Here is an 11,605-nt window from a genome sequence, read left to right as displayed (position 1 = left end):
GGAGGGGGGAGCGAGAATCAGCAACAAAAATTAAAGAAAAAACAACAACTAATCAATTAAACTATCAAATACAACAAATACATATGTATTCATTTCTGTTAATATTCTTTAACTGTTGTGATATCTTTGTACTAACTTTCTCACATTCTCATTGTCAGTGTTGACTGATATAAATAAGATTATTTTCATGGTTCCAGAACAAAGGACATGCGACATTAACAACAAAACTAAACAAAAAACAACAACAAAACAACCCCTCCCTCCACAGAAAAAAACAAAATAAAGAAACAAAGATAAAACCCCAACAAATCAACAACCCCCAAAAAACCAAACAACCCCCAACAAAAGAAAGAAAGAAAGATAAAACCCCAGCTGACCAGACCATGTGAAACTCCACCACTCACCACAGCCAATGACTCTTGACTGGCTCTCAAAGACGCACTTCTCTGTAAAGGCTGTTTACTCCGTGAAGCTCTCACAGAGACAGGTGGCTTTCCAGAATTTTCTGCAACAGATTCTTTGGCTCGAGCAGATGAGACGGTATTTTGGGCACTCGATTTCGCACCGGATTTATCGTGCGAGTTTTGTTTTGCTGCGGAGACTTGCTTTCTGTCACCAACCTCGAGGTCGGCCCGAGATGTGGATGAGTTCGATCCGACGTCTTGCTGATGGTCAGTAGCCACGCCAGAGTTGAGTTCAGCCGACCGGGCATGGAACGGGGATGAAGAACTTTTCAGCTTGAGGAGTATACTTCGGTCGCCGTCTGTCAGCGACATGGCGCCACTGTGTGGCTGCTCCTTCAGTTTGTGAGTTACACTTCTCAGCGTGGAGTTCATGGACGACGTCGTGTTGGACAGAATCTCCTCGATGGCCTCGTCAATCTCTTCCTCAGCGGCATCGCGTTTCTCGTCATCTTTCGTTTCCGAAAAAGTTCTCTCCCTTCTAGGCCTCTGAACATTCAGGCCCTCTTTTAAACTCTGCGTGCGGCGTATGGTTTTGCCAGAAGCAGTGTACTCGTAATGGATTGCATCATTTCTTACAGTTTTTTCTTCAATACCCGAGCTTCGAGACTTTTCCTTGATGTACCTGGATTTGTTAGCCGACCTCTTTTTCTCTTTCTCTCTTTCATGATGGTCTAAACGACTCGAAGTTTCCCCTAAAAGCTCCGCCAGCTGACTATCTTTAACGGTCTTGTCAAATTCTGTGATGGCTTCAGCGGTCTTCGACAGCATGGAGACTTCTGGGATAGGCGTCAATTTTCCCATCAAGATCTCCCTCTGAATGTCGTTGTTATGCTGCGAGCCCACGTGGGTCATGTCACACAAGACGTCCTCCGACTCTCCGATATGTTCCAGCCCAAAGTGGAGCTCAGTTTCCCCCCGGGCGTGCGCCTGGTTATGGCTGTGCTGAGTCATGTCGAGGTTCATCGGGGGGAACCCGTCGTCCGTGACGATGGGGAGCTTCAGATCAAGTTGCGACTCCTGCCTTCGTTTCATCTCGAGAAATCTCGGGGAGTTGAGAGTGATCTTCTCTTTGAAAGCTTCCAACATGTGCTTGTTGAGGAGGTTGTCGTGTGATCGGCCGGCTGTGACCGGACCGTCCGTAGCTCGAGAATCTTCTTCGTTCGACCACTCGGAATCGCTGGAGTGGAGGTCAATCTCATCATTGACCTTCACGTCAGACTTGTCGATACAAGATGTGGACAGCTGCCATCCAATCCCAGATATCAAGGCCACGTCTGGCTTCTGTGCCTCTGATGAAATTTCAGTGGCTGTTGTCTCTGGCTGCTTCTTTTTCTTCCCAGAAATCCCTCTACCTCGCTTACAACTTTTCGGTCGAGCCTCTTTCTCTGATTTCGAATCTTTTCCTCTGGTCCCAAGTTTTTTACCAGCCGAGTTTTGCCTCGATCCCCCGGACGTTGGCCTCTTGTTTGATGAAGAATTTATGCTCGACTTTTTGGAAGTTTTGTTTGAACCCCCTGTGTTCCCTCTTGGCACCTTCTTCATCTTAACAACCGCGTCCTTGCTCGAGTTTTCCACGGTCTTAATATGAGCCTGGAGAAAGTTTTCAAAAGGATTCACGATAAGGGGCGTGGATATCGCTTGAGCATTATGGTGGTAGGTGCTAGAAGTAACGTCTGCTGTTTCCGCTATAGACTGTGGTGAGGATGGAGTTGTTGTGTGTGACAAAAACTTGATCTTCACGAGGGGCTCATTTTTGCGTGGAGAGAGGATAATATTGGGGTCTATGGGGGACGTTGTGATGACCGATTTTTCTTCTGTTTTTGACTGGTGCGACTGTGACTGCGGATCTGGGTTTATAGCGGTGTTTGGGTTTGGTTTTAGCTGTTGCTTTGACGGAGCCGAGCCCGAGGACTCTTTTGGTTTTTGTTGGCTTTGGGCTTGTTGGGTAGAGTCAACCGATTTTGAGACTGATTGCTTGTTTTGCGTTGGTAAAACAGAACTCTTTTCTTTCTGCCTTGTTCCAGAAGCTGGCAAACTAGGCTGAGCTTCTTTAACAGCTTGGCCAGCTTTGTTTTGCTCGTAGCCTCTGTTTGACATACTGAACTGAACAGATGATTTATTTTTAGAAGCACTGGCATTTGTTCGTGATGACGACGTTTCACTCGTGCTAGGTGGGTTCACCTTAGTCACCATGGACGACTTGTTGTTTCTTCCTATGAGAGAATCCTGACTACTTCGCACTTTGTTGGCCGAATTTTCCAGAGGTGATTTCGCTTTTGTCTGCTGAGAGGTCAAAGCTGAATTCTTCGTCTGATGAGTGAGAATAGTTTTCTCTAAAGACGCTGCTTTATTCACAGATCTCACTCTGGCTGACTCACAACCTTTGTTTACCACAGGCTCTTTAGCAGCAGCAGCCTTATTTGATAATTTGGCTTTTACGGATTCGGTTTTCGAATTTTCTGGCAAGCCCTCTCTCACGGATGGACTGTTCAGTTGAGCAGTTTCTTTAGCTTTCTGTTTGGCGATAGCTGCCCTCTCCTCTTGCCTCTGTTTGCTGGCACTGCCTTTCCTCTCCGACTCCTCTGTAACGACAAACATTGCACCACGTGACCCCGACTCTTTCGGCCTCAGATTTGGAGTAGACTTTGATGAGACCATGCCACCAGGTCTTGAGTGAGTATTTTTCCCGTAAGCACCGGCATCCTTTCTCCCTATAGAAGCTGCAGTGTTTGAAGCAACAGGATCTTCCTGTGAGTTGTCCGCTGTGGATTCCTGAGAAGATTCCAGAACCTGGGTCACAAACGCCGGCTTAGCGGACAACGGCGGACGCCCGGGCTGAGGTGGCATTGACTGCATGTCTGAGAATGTCTGCTCTCTCTCAGTGAGGGATGCGTCTTCCCGCCCTTGATCCCTGGCCACTCCCGTATCATTGCAGGACGTCTGCGGTCTTTTGTCCGACTCCCCAGCAGGAGCGGTGCCCGATGACCTTTGAGACAGAGGGCCCGAATAACTTTTGGAGGTCAAGGACGACTTCCGAGCTGACCTTTGGGACGGGGTACCCTGCTGTGGATTCTGAACCGACTTATTCAAAGCTAGAGCTGCCCTGCTTTTTCCACTAGAGATTTTGGAGGCTTGTGAGCTCTGTTTTGTCTTTTCTGAAGGCTCCGTGTCAAAAATGAAGTCTTTGTCCCAGTTTTCCATTTCCGTGCTCTGAACAACTCGGATCTTCCCACTGAAAGGGGCAACTGGCTTTTGGGCTGAAGATTTAGCAGCGTTTAAAGTTTGAGCATTATCATTTGGAACACTGGCTTTACTTTTCTCTAGTACACTTCTTGAACCGGCATTCTGAGAGCTAGTTTCATTTGAGACAGATTTCTTCAAGGAGTTTTCCCTTGAAGTATTTTCATTAGAGACGGGCTCTTTTGGCGAAGTGTCCTTGGAAGCAGACGGTTGCTTCTTCCTGGAGGAACCCTGTGGCAAGCAAAAGCGTTGAGACAGAGGTTCGTCGTATGACGTCTGAGGGGAGGAAAAACGAGGGGACACGTTGTCCAAACTTTGACTCTTGCGCATTAGACTCGTCTGATCAGGAGTGCCCAGTGTAGAGCCCGACCCATCCTGCAAAACATTCGAGTTCTCATCTGAAGATAAACCTTTTGCTGCGTGTTTCAACGCTGAACTGGGGCCAATCCTCAAAACACGGGTCCTAGAGTTCAAAGCAGAATTTTCCGATTTACGCCTCACACGCTGCGACTGCTCTTTTATCACAGGTATACAGTTCTCACTGTCTTTACTGACAACAAAGTTTTGGTTTTTATCAACCGGAGAGTTTTTCGCTGCCCCCGAGGCATGCAGCTCCTGTAGCGTGGAGAGACTCGGGTCCCGTTTGAGAGATCTGCCCGGAGAGTGCGGCACTGACGGTTGATCCCGCGGGGAGGAGGAAGACAAACTGCTGCCGCTGGAGGACGTCGGGTAACTCCCAGAATGCATCTCTCTCGGCCGGCTCTCCTCCAGTATGAATTCCTCCTTGAAGATGGATCGAGATCTCAGGAGCTCGAAGGGGGAGTCCAGTCTGCTGAAGTCTTTGTATCCCTGGGAACACAGAAAAAAACATTTCTACGTTAAGAGTGATTTGTGAGATGTGCTAACAAAATGAGTTACTTCTGGCAATCCATGAATGGAGATATCAGCCGAAAATCAACACAAGTGTCATATTTGTAGACTCTAAGTCAATGCCATTCTCTTCAAGTTTAACATGTCTTTTATCATTTCATACTGATAAATTGTAAAACTTCAACCTATAAATTTGATGATTCTATTTCCATCGGTCTAAAATCTGAGAAAGCCCTCATTTTGTCAGCACACTTCACATTTTAGTTTTAGTTTTACAGCACCTGCAACATAAGTAGATCATATAAGTGATGAAGATTAGTGATGTTACTAGAGAGCAACATACAAAGAAAAACAGGAGGAGAGATAAGGACAATAGATGTTTGAAAAGAAAGAAGGAGCAAACCACGCCAGAGCACCAATAAACAATTGTGAAGTGTGCCGACAAAAGGAGGGACTTCTCAGATTCAAGCCTTAAGGAAATAGATAAATCACGCTTATTGGTGAAGTTTTTACATTTTATAAGTATGAAATTATAAAAGAAAGGTTATAGTTAAAGAACGTGGCATCAATTGAAAATCTACAAGTTTGACCCTAATGTCGATTTTTGGCCAATATTTCCATTTGTGGATTGCGAGAAGTAACTCATTTTGTTAGTATGCCTCACAACTCAAAGCGAAGAGAGTAACGGAAGGAAAAGAAAAAAACGATGCATGTAAAATAAACGATGACATTGTAGTCAAAATTGTCAGAAACTGTCATATACCATTGAAGAGAAAAGTAATTGCCTTAGAGAGGTGGACACCTTGGACAGAGTCATTGTAATATACAACAACAAAAAAACGCAACAGGGATAGTGGGAAAAGGCTAATTGTACAGGTGGTCAGTGTAGCAGGCTCGACTAATTCCACGGGCACCTTCGAAATCATTACCTTTCAAATTTCAACTAGAATCATTACACTGCTGTTAATTTTCTACAGTTCAATTAACGCAACTTGAATTATTTATAACATGGACAGTGAGGAATACAATTCAATAAAAAGACAAATTTAGTCAATAAAAATTCTTTTCCAAATAGGAATCGAACTTATTTTGATAAAGGCATTTTATTTCACCCAAACATAAAAACCAAGGTAAATGGAACGGACTGCCCAAGAGTAGAGCACAAAAAGTTGTGGCGTCGGTGGCCTAGTGGTTAGGCTCTTGGACTCGCAACCGTAAGGTCGTGGGTTAGAATTCCGTCAGGGGCCCCAATGTTGTGTCCTTGGGAAAGGCACTTTGCACAAATTTTCCTCACTTCACCCAGGTGAAAATGGGTACCCAGCTATAGACAGTGAACGATCTTGTCAGTTTGATAGTGTTTGAGCGCGTGAAACCCGCAGCTTGCACTGTATGCTTCCGCGGAAGCTGAGAATGTTTCTGAGTGTTCTCAGAGTGTCTGCTGGGGTAGTAATAGTTGTAAAGCGCATAGAGCATGCTTTTGAGCATGGATACACGCTATATAAATGCAATTATTATTATTATTATCATTGTTATTATTATTATTATTATTATAAAAAGTTACACTAACTGAGGAGAAAGTAAAGTCCAGAAAAGAAACAGAAAATACACAGAGCAGGTTAGCCACAACTAATATAGGGTGGAACAGAAGACAAATGCTGAGAATGATAGCTGTTTGCCCAACCTTCTTTCGCCGAAAAAAAAAAGGAAATAAGTGGGAAAAAAATGGAAAAAAAGCACCCCTGGTGTACGAGAATAGGGTAAAGTATATTTGTACATAAAGGAGAAAATGAGTACAGCTGTACATAAAAAAAATGACCCCTTAACTCCTTATCTACGGCAGACCATTCTAAGCGGCTCGCGGTTGGAACCGCTGTGCTGGTAAGCCACGAGCACAGGCTCGGGACCATTCATTTACGACGACATTCGACGTCAAATTACTTTTCAGCAACTGCCGAAAAACAGGTATATTTTATAAGCATTCCATTCATTATGTGAAGAGCTACCAAAATAAGTTCACTTCTTTTGATTTAATGACCAATTTATTGACGTATACGTTAATTTTAGATTTTGTATAAAAAAAGGGCCCTGGCATAGTGGGTTGACCCCCCCCCCCCCCCCCCCCCCCCCGAGGTAAAGAGTTAAAGTACATCTCAACTGCTAAGTGTAAGACCCTATTATATATCACTTTTATAAATGGCATGAGGCAGAGTTTTACACTAAGATAAGATAAGATAAGATAGAATAGGGTAGGGTAAGACAAGATAGGATAAGATAAAATAAGATAATTCATTATGGTCCCAGACGAAAATTTTCCTTGGCTGTACCGGACCGTAAAAACACATGCAGGTATACATAAAAATTAAATTATATATATTACTCTCATTAAAATTCAATAAGAAAAGAAAGGTAAAGCTGTCAGTCTGTAAATATATGAAATGATCAGGTTAAGTACTCACCTTTGAGTCAAGCGGTGAGGACGACTGAGTGATGAAAGTCACAGGCTCCGGAGCCGTTGAGGAGAGCTTCTGACTAGACTTCGGGGTACCGCCCTCAACCTCCGAGTTTCTTTGCTCTGTGAGAAAAACATGTTAAAAAGAGAAAAGATTAAATCTTTTTCCTTCACTGTTGTTCATTTCAGATTTTTATCACTTGAAAAAAAGAAAATGTTTTTCTTTCCAATTTTTATACCAAGGATTTCTTATTTTTCACCAAACTAAAATGTGGTAAATTCCTCAGAAAGATACATGTATGTAGATGTGGGAAACAAACAAATAGCACATCTTTACGTTAAAGAAATTTTGAGCCAAGCGATGATGTGATGTTGCTGTTTATGTTTTACAGTCTCATTGACACAACTTACATCATTTATAACTTGTTTTAAAGTGTCATGAGATATCTTAAATAAATAGAAATCAAGAATTTCAAGTCCAAGTCGATTGTGGCAGCTTATGTTCATATAGAGAAATTCTATTTTGGAAGCGTCCGGCGGCAATAACCCTGCTCACCATCCAATGCTGGGAGCATCCCATACCAGTGACAGCTGTTTCATTTCATTTATGCCGCAGTGTCAGTTTTAGTCTTACTTTCAAAAGCTACTGTACTTCAACCAATTTCACAGACAATTTTCTCCAGTTTTGAACAGCAATATATTTAGAAACGTTCCATAAATCGAGTCCATGATTTGTAAAAGCTTGTATGTGGTTGTGCAACTGTTTACTTACGATGCGGGCTGGGCAGGAAGTGGTCACATGACACGGCTAGGTCGGCCATGTTGGGCATCGGAGGGTCAGACCCTGACCTTCGGTGTCTGTTCTTTGACCTTTTTCTGTCAAACATAAGAGAAGAAGAAATTGTGAGATTATTGTTTGTCTTTTTGTTTGTTTGAGTAAAGAGAAGAACATCGACACAATAATGGTCATTCAGAGCTGGGGAAAAGTAAAACACACAGACAGAAACAACAGAGAGAAACCTACCAGTTGCACCCTCCAACCACCCACATGGTGAGATTTTTAAAAATGAATAAAAACATAGTTATAAAAAAAAGACTCACAGTATTGAGTGACTATATAAAGATATAGTGAAAGCAATTGATAAAAAAATATTTCCAGTGGTAAGTAAATATATAATCATAAAGCGATCAGAAAAGACTCGCCTAAAAAAGAAGAGTAAATTTATACAAGCAATAAAGTGATATCTTGGAACAATGTAAATCAATTACAGAAGGGCTTTTTTCCATTGCTTCCTCTTAGAACCACTGAAATAAAGGTTCAGGACTGAATTAGGCTTCTGAAAAATAAACAAAGTACCAAACAAAAACAAAAATATCACCAATGAAACTTTCTTTTCGAGACAGAAGAAAGTCCGAGAACCATACTTCCTTGTCAAATCCAGAATCCACACTGACTTATATTAATTTGATTAGTAGCAATGCAGAAAAAAGAAATTGAGCCCCCCAGATCATGTGTAATTACCGTGGTCTGCTGGAGACTGGGGTTCGGATCTCGTCCAGTCTCCCTTCATCCGCTGGCCAGGGGGAGGAGAGAGGCATGCTTTGTCTGCCCACACCTGCAACCACAAAGGAAAACAAGCCTGAGTCATGAGGTAGAAAATGTCACATCCAAAATGAGGAATTCATTTGGTTTCATACATGTGTGAGGCATCGTAGTGAAATCAGGCACTCGTCAAAATAATAAAATCGAGGAAATTGGCATTTTTCCTCCGACTTGACAATTTTTATCAAATTTTCTTATTTTTTGGCTCAGAACCTTTTACGTCTATTTAAAAATACTTTTCTGAGTGGATTTTTTCTGAAAAATAATTATAAACACAAAAAAACATACCTCTCTTAGTTTCTAAGGACTCTCAAGCTATGGAAATCACCAAACTTAGGCTACCATTTTTTCGCAAATTTTACTTCAGAAACCAGGTGAACTCCACCTCCTTCAATCACAAATATGTCGCCTCCTATTCAAGACAGGATTGTTACTTTTTACATTGAAAACAATACAGAAGAACAAGCTTTTATATAATACCAATTACCAATAACTCCACATGCCCAAATCTTGACGAGTGCCTGATTACTGTGACACATATACACATACTGTACGTTAAGTCTTTTATCAGTCAACAACACATCCGGGGTATACATCCAGACAAATTTTGTTGGCAAGTCGCTGAATGTACAAAGCTCAAATAGCAATATTTTTAAGAGAGGGAAAAAACTGGGGGGGGGGGGGGGGGGTTCTTTTCACAAAGCACCTACAAAATGGGGCTTTTTTATTTTGTCTTTTGAGTTTTTTTTGCCATTTTCTTTAACATTTAGAATTTAAACTTCTGCAAAATATTTCTTGAGTACATGCAACTGACACCATATATTTTTAAAAAACTGCAATTTTTCCTTTAAAATCAAAATTTTGGACTTGGAACATCAGTCCAGGTGGCCAATGGTTGATGATGCGGTAATGACTGCGGAAAAGTTCTCATACTGGTAAAAAGTAAAATTCTGAAGACTGTCAATTTTAAGATAATATATTCATTAAAAGATTTTAAATATGACAGTCAGGATTTTCCACTCCCACGTTCCATGTAAAAATAAACACAATAAAAGATAATGATAATATTGACGATAAATCTAATTTATGTTACACACTTTTATCTAAAAAGAGACACCAAAGATCGTACATAACAAGATAGTTCACTGAGCCAAAAATATGTCCACGGAATTCCATGCATTGCTTCAGATGGTGCTGCAGTCTTTGTTTTGAAGCTCTCTTTCATTTCTCCAGAAGAAAAATAGGAATAGCACAGTTTGTTAGTTTCATTTTTATTGTTTTTCACACAAGTAGGGTAACTCTGATCACGAAGTTCGCTCTTTTCCGAAGAGGGCACCACCGAATTTTGAAGACACTTTTTTAATTGACTCAAAGAGAGGAGTGAACTATCTTGTTATAAACGATCTTTGGAGACACTCAATGTGCAACGCAATAGAAAAAAAAATCACATCTATGTCCAAACTACATCAATGGTGCAGTGGTTAGGCACTTTGCTGTCCTACACAGAACACTGACCCAGGTTCCATTCCCATTTGAGGAAAACTTTTATCGAGTATCTCCGGTCTTTTTCTTGGTACGTTAAATCTCTCTCAGCCTGGGCGGACCCTGACAGAAAGGTCAAAGCCCGTCTCCTAAAAAATCTAAACAGTTTTGACAGAGGTGAAAACATGGGTAAAAGTTAGTCACAACCATTTTTCCTGACACTGAAAACTTTCAAACTCATAGCATCTCAAGAGGCTTTGCTTGAAAAGATTATCAAATCACCCCTGTAATGTCGATTTATGCCCAAACTCGAGCAGTGGAGTTAAAAAGTCTGACTTTTTTTAGACAGTTGTCAGGTAAACGAAAGAAACGCATGCTTCATGATATGGACGCTAGTCCAGTCAAGGACGGCCGTCACCGGCTACCGGCACCATGATGCCGGTTGGCTTAGTCTTGCCGGAATTTCCGGCCACAGCCGGCAAACTTTTATCCATGGTGTGAAAAGCACCTATATTTTTTTAGACGTTCAAATTTCAAACACATGCACAACTGAGAAAACACAAGCAGGCGTACCCAGCTTTATGTCGGACATAGAGCGACCTCGAGACATCAGCTGGTGACGGGCGTCCTCCAGCGACGTGAGAACACTGTCTGCTGATAACCTTGGGCTCTCGCGGTCATGACCTTGAGACTGGGAGTACTCTGGGCTGGTGCTGCGACCGATCTGAGGCAGGATCTTACTGCGGGTGGTCCCAAGCATACGAGTGCTCTCTCTGTGAACAAGCAGCAGTTTGTGTGACTTTTTTCGTGACTTTGTGACTTTGTGTGACTTTGTGTTGTGACTTTGCGGGACTTTGTGTGACTTTGTGTTGTGACTTGGCGTGACTTCGTATGAATGCCACTGTGAGCATTGAGGGGTGGGGGGGACACATTTCTAAAGAAAAACTTTTAAGAAAAAGATGCAAATTTTGTTCATAATATAGGAGGATCCTATGGATGACAAATCTCTTTGGAGAGGAGGAAGGGAAGGAGCATGGGGATGAGGGGAACAAAGAGGAGGAGGAGGAGGAGAAGATGTACTTATGAGGAGGCTGCCTTGACGAGAAAGAGAAGGAAGAGGTGGTGGATGCCTCGGTGAGGATGTGTAGGAGGAGAAGGAGGTGGAGGGGGATGCGTTAGGGAGGTAGAGGGAGAGTAGGAGGACAAGGAGGGAAGTGGAGGGTGAGGAATCAATGTCGTTATTTGTTTAGGGAGGGGGAAGGAGGAAGAGACAAGTCACCTTCAACTGACCTAATTCTCCATACAACAGCGCATAAAATGAGCATCTGAGAGTTTGGACACAAAAAAATTCTGTCCAGGTTTTTTTATTTTTGTTTAAAAATGAATTGTGGTTTGAACAGTAACATTTCTGTTAACAAAAAACTAAAACATATTTTTAAATCCAGTCAAAAATCCACTTACCTTTGTAAAACAGGATGCGCGGCTTTTAAAGCTTCT

At 42.2% G+C, this 11,605-nt stretch overlaps 1 protein-coding gene across 1 annotated transcript in view; it reads right to left on the bottom strand.

Annotated features, from left to right (window-relative positions):
* LOC101859978 overlaps positions 1-11,605 on the bottom strand; it is a 53,433-nt gene that overhangs the window by 13,480 nt on the left and 28,348 nt on the right. Inside the window, exons 10-15 of the mRNA XM_035972774.1 lie at positions 11,570-11,605; positions 10,682-10,881; positions 8,546-8,639; positions 7,796-7,899; positions 7,031-7,146; positions 405-4,553 (exon numbers count right to left, since the gene is read on the bottom strand). The exon at positions 11,570-11,605 is cut by the window's right edge and continues 64 nt beyond it. Coding sequence (XP_035828667.1) covers positions 405-4,553; positions 7,031-7,146; positions 7,796-7,899; positions 8,546-8,639; positions 10,682-10,881; positions 11,570-11,605 — 4,699 coding nt within the window. The remainder of the gene's footprint in view (positions 1-404; positions 4,554-7,030; positions 7,147-7,795; positions 7,900-8,545; positions 8,640-10,681; positions 10,882-11,569) is intronic.

Source organism: Aplysia californica, unplaced genomic scaffold (genome assembly GCF_000002075.1).
Source record: "Aplysia californica isolate F4 #8 unplaced genomic scaffold, AplCal3.0 scaffold00836, whole genome shotgun sequence".
NCBI lineage: Eukaryota > Metazoa > Mollusca > Gastropoda > Aplysiida > Aplysiidae > Aplysia > Aplysia californica.
Note: the sequence above shows the minus strand (reverse complement) of the source record. Positions and strands in the feature narration are given on the sequence as shown.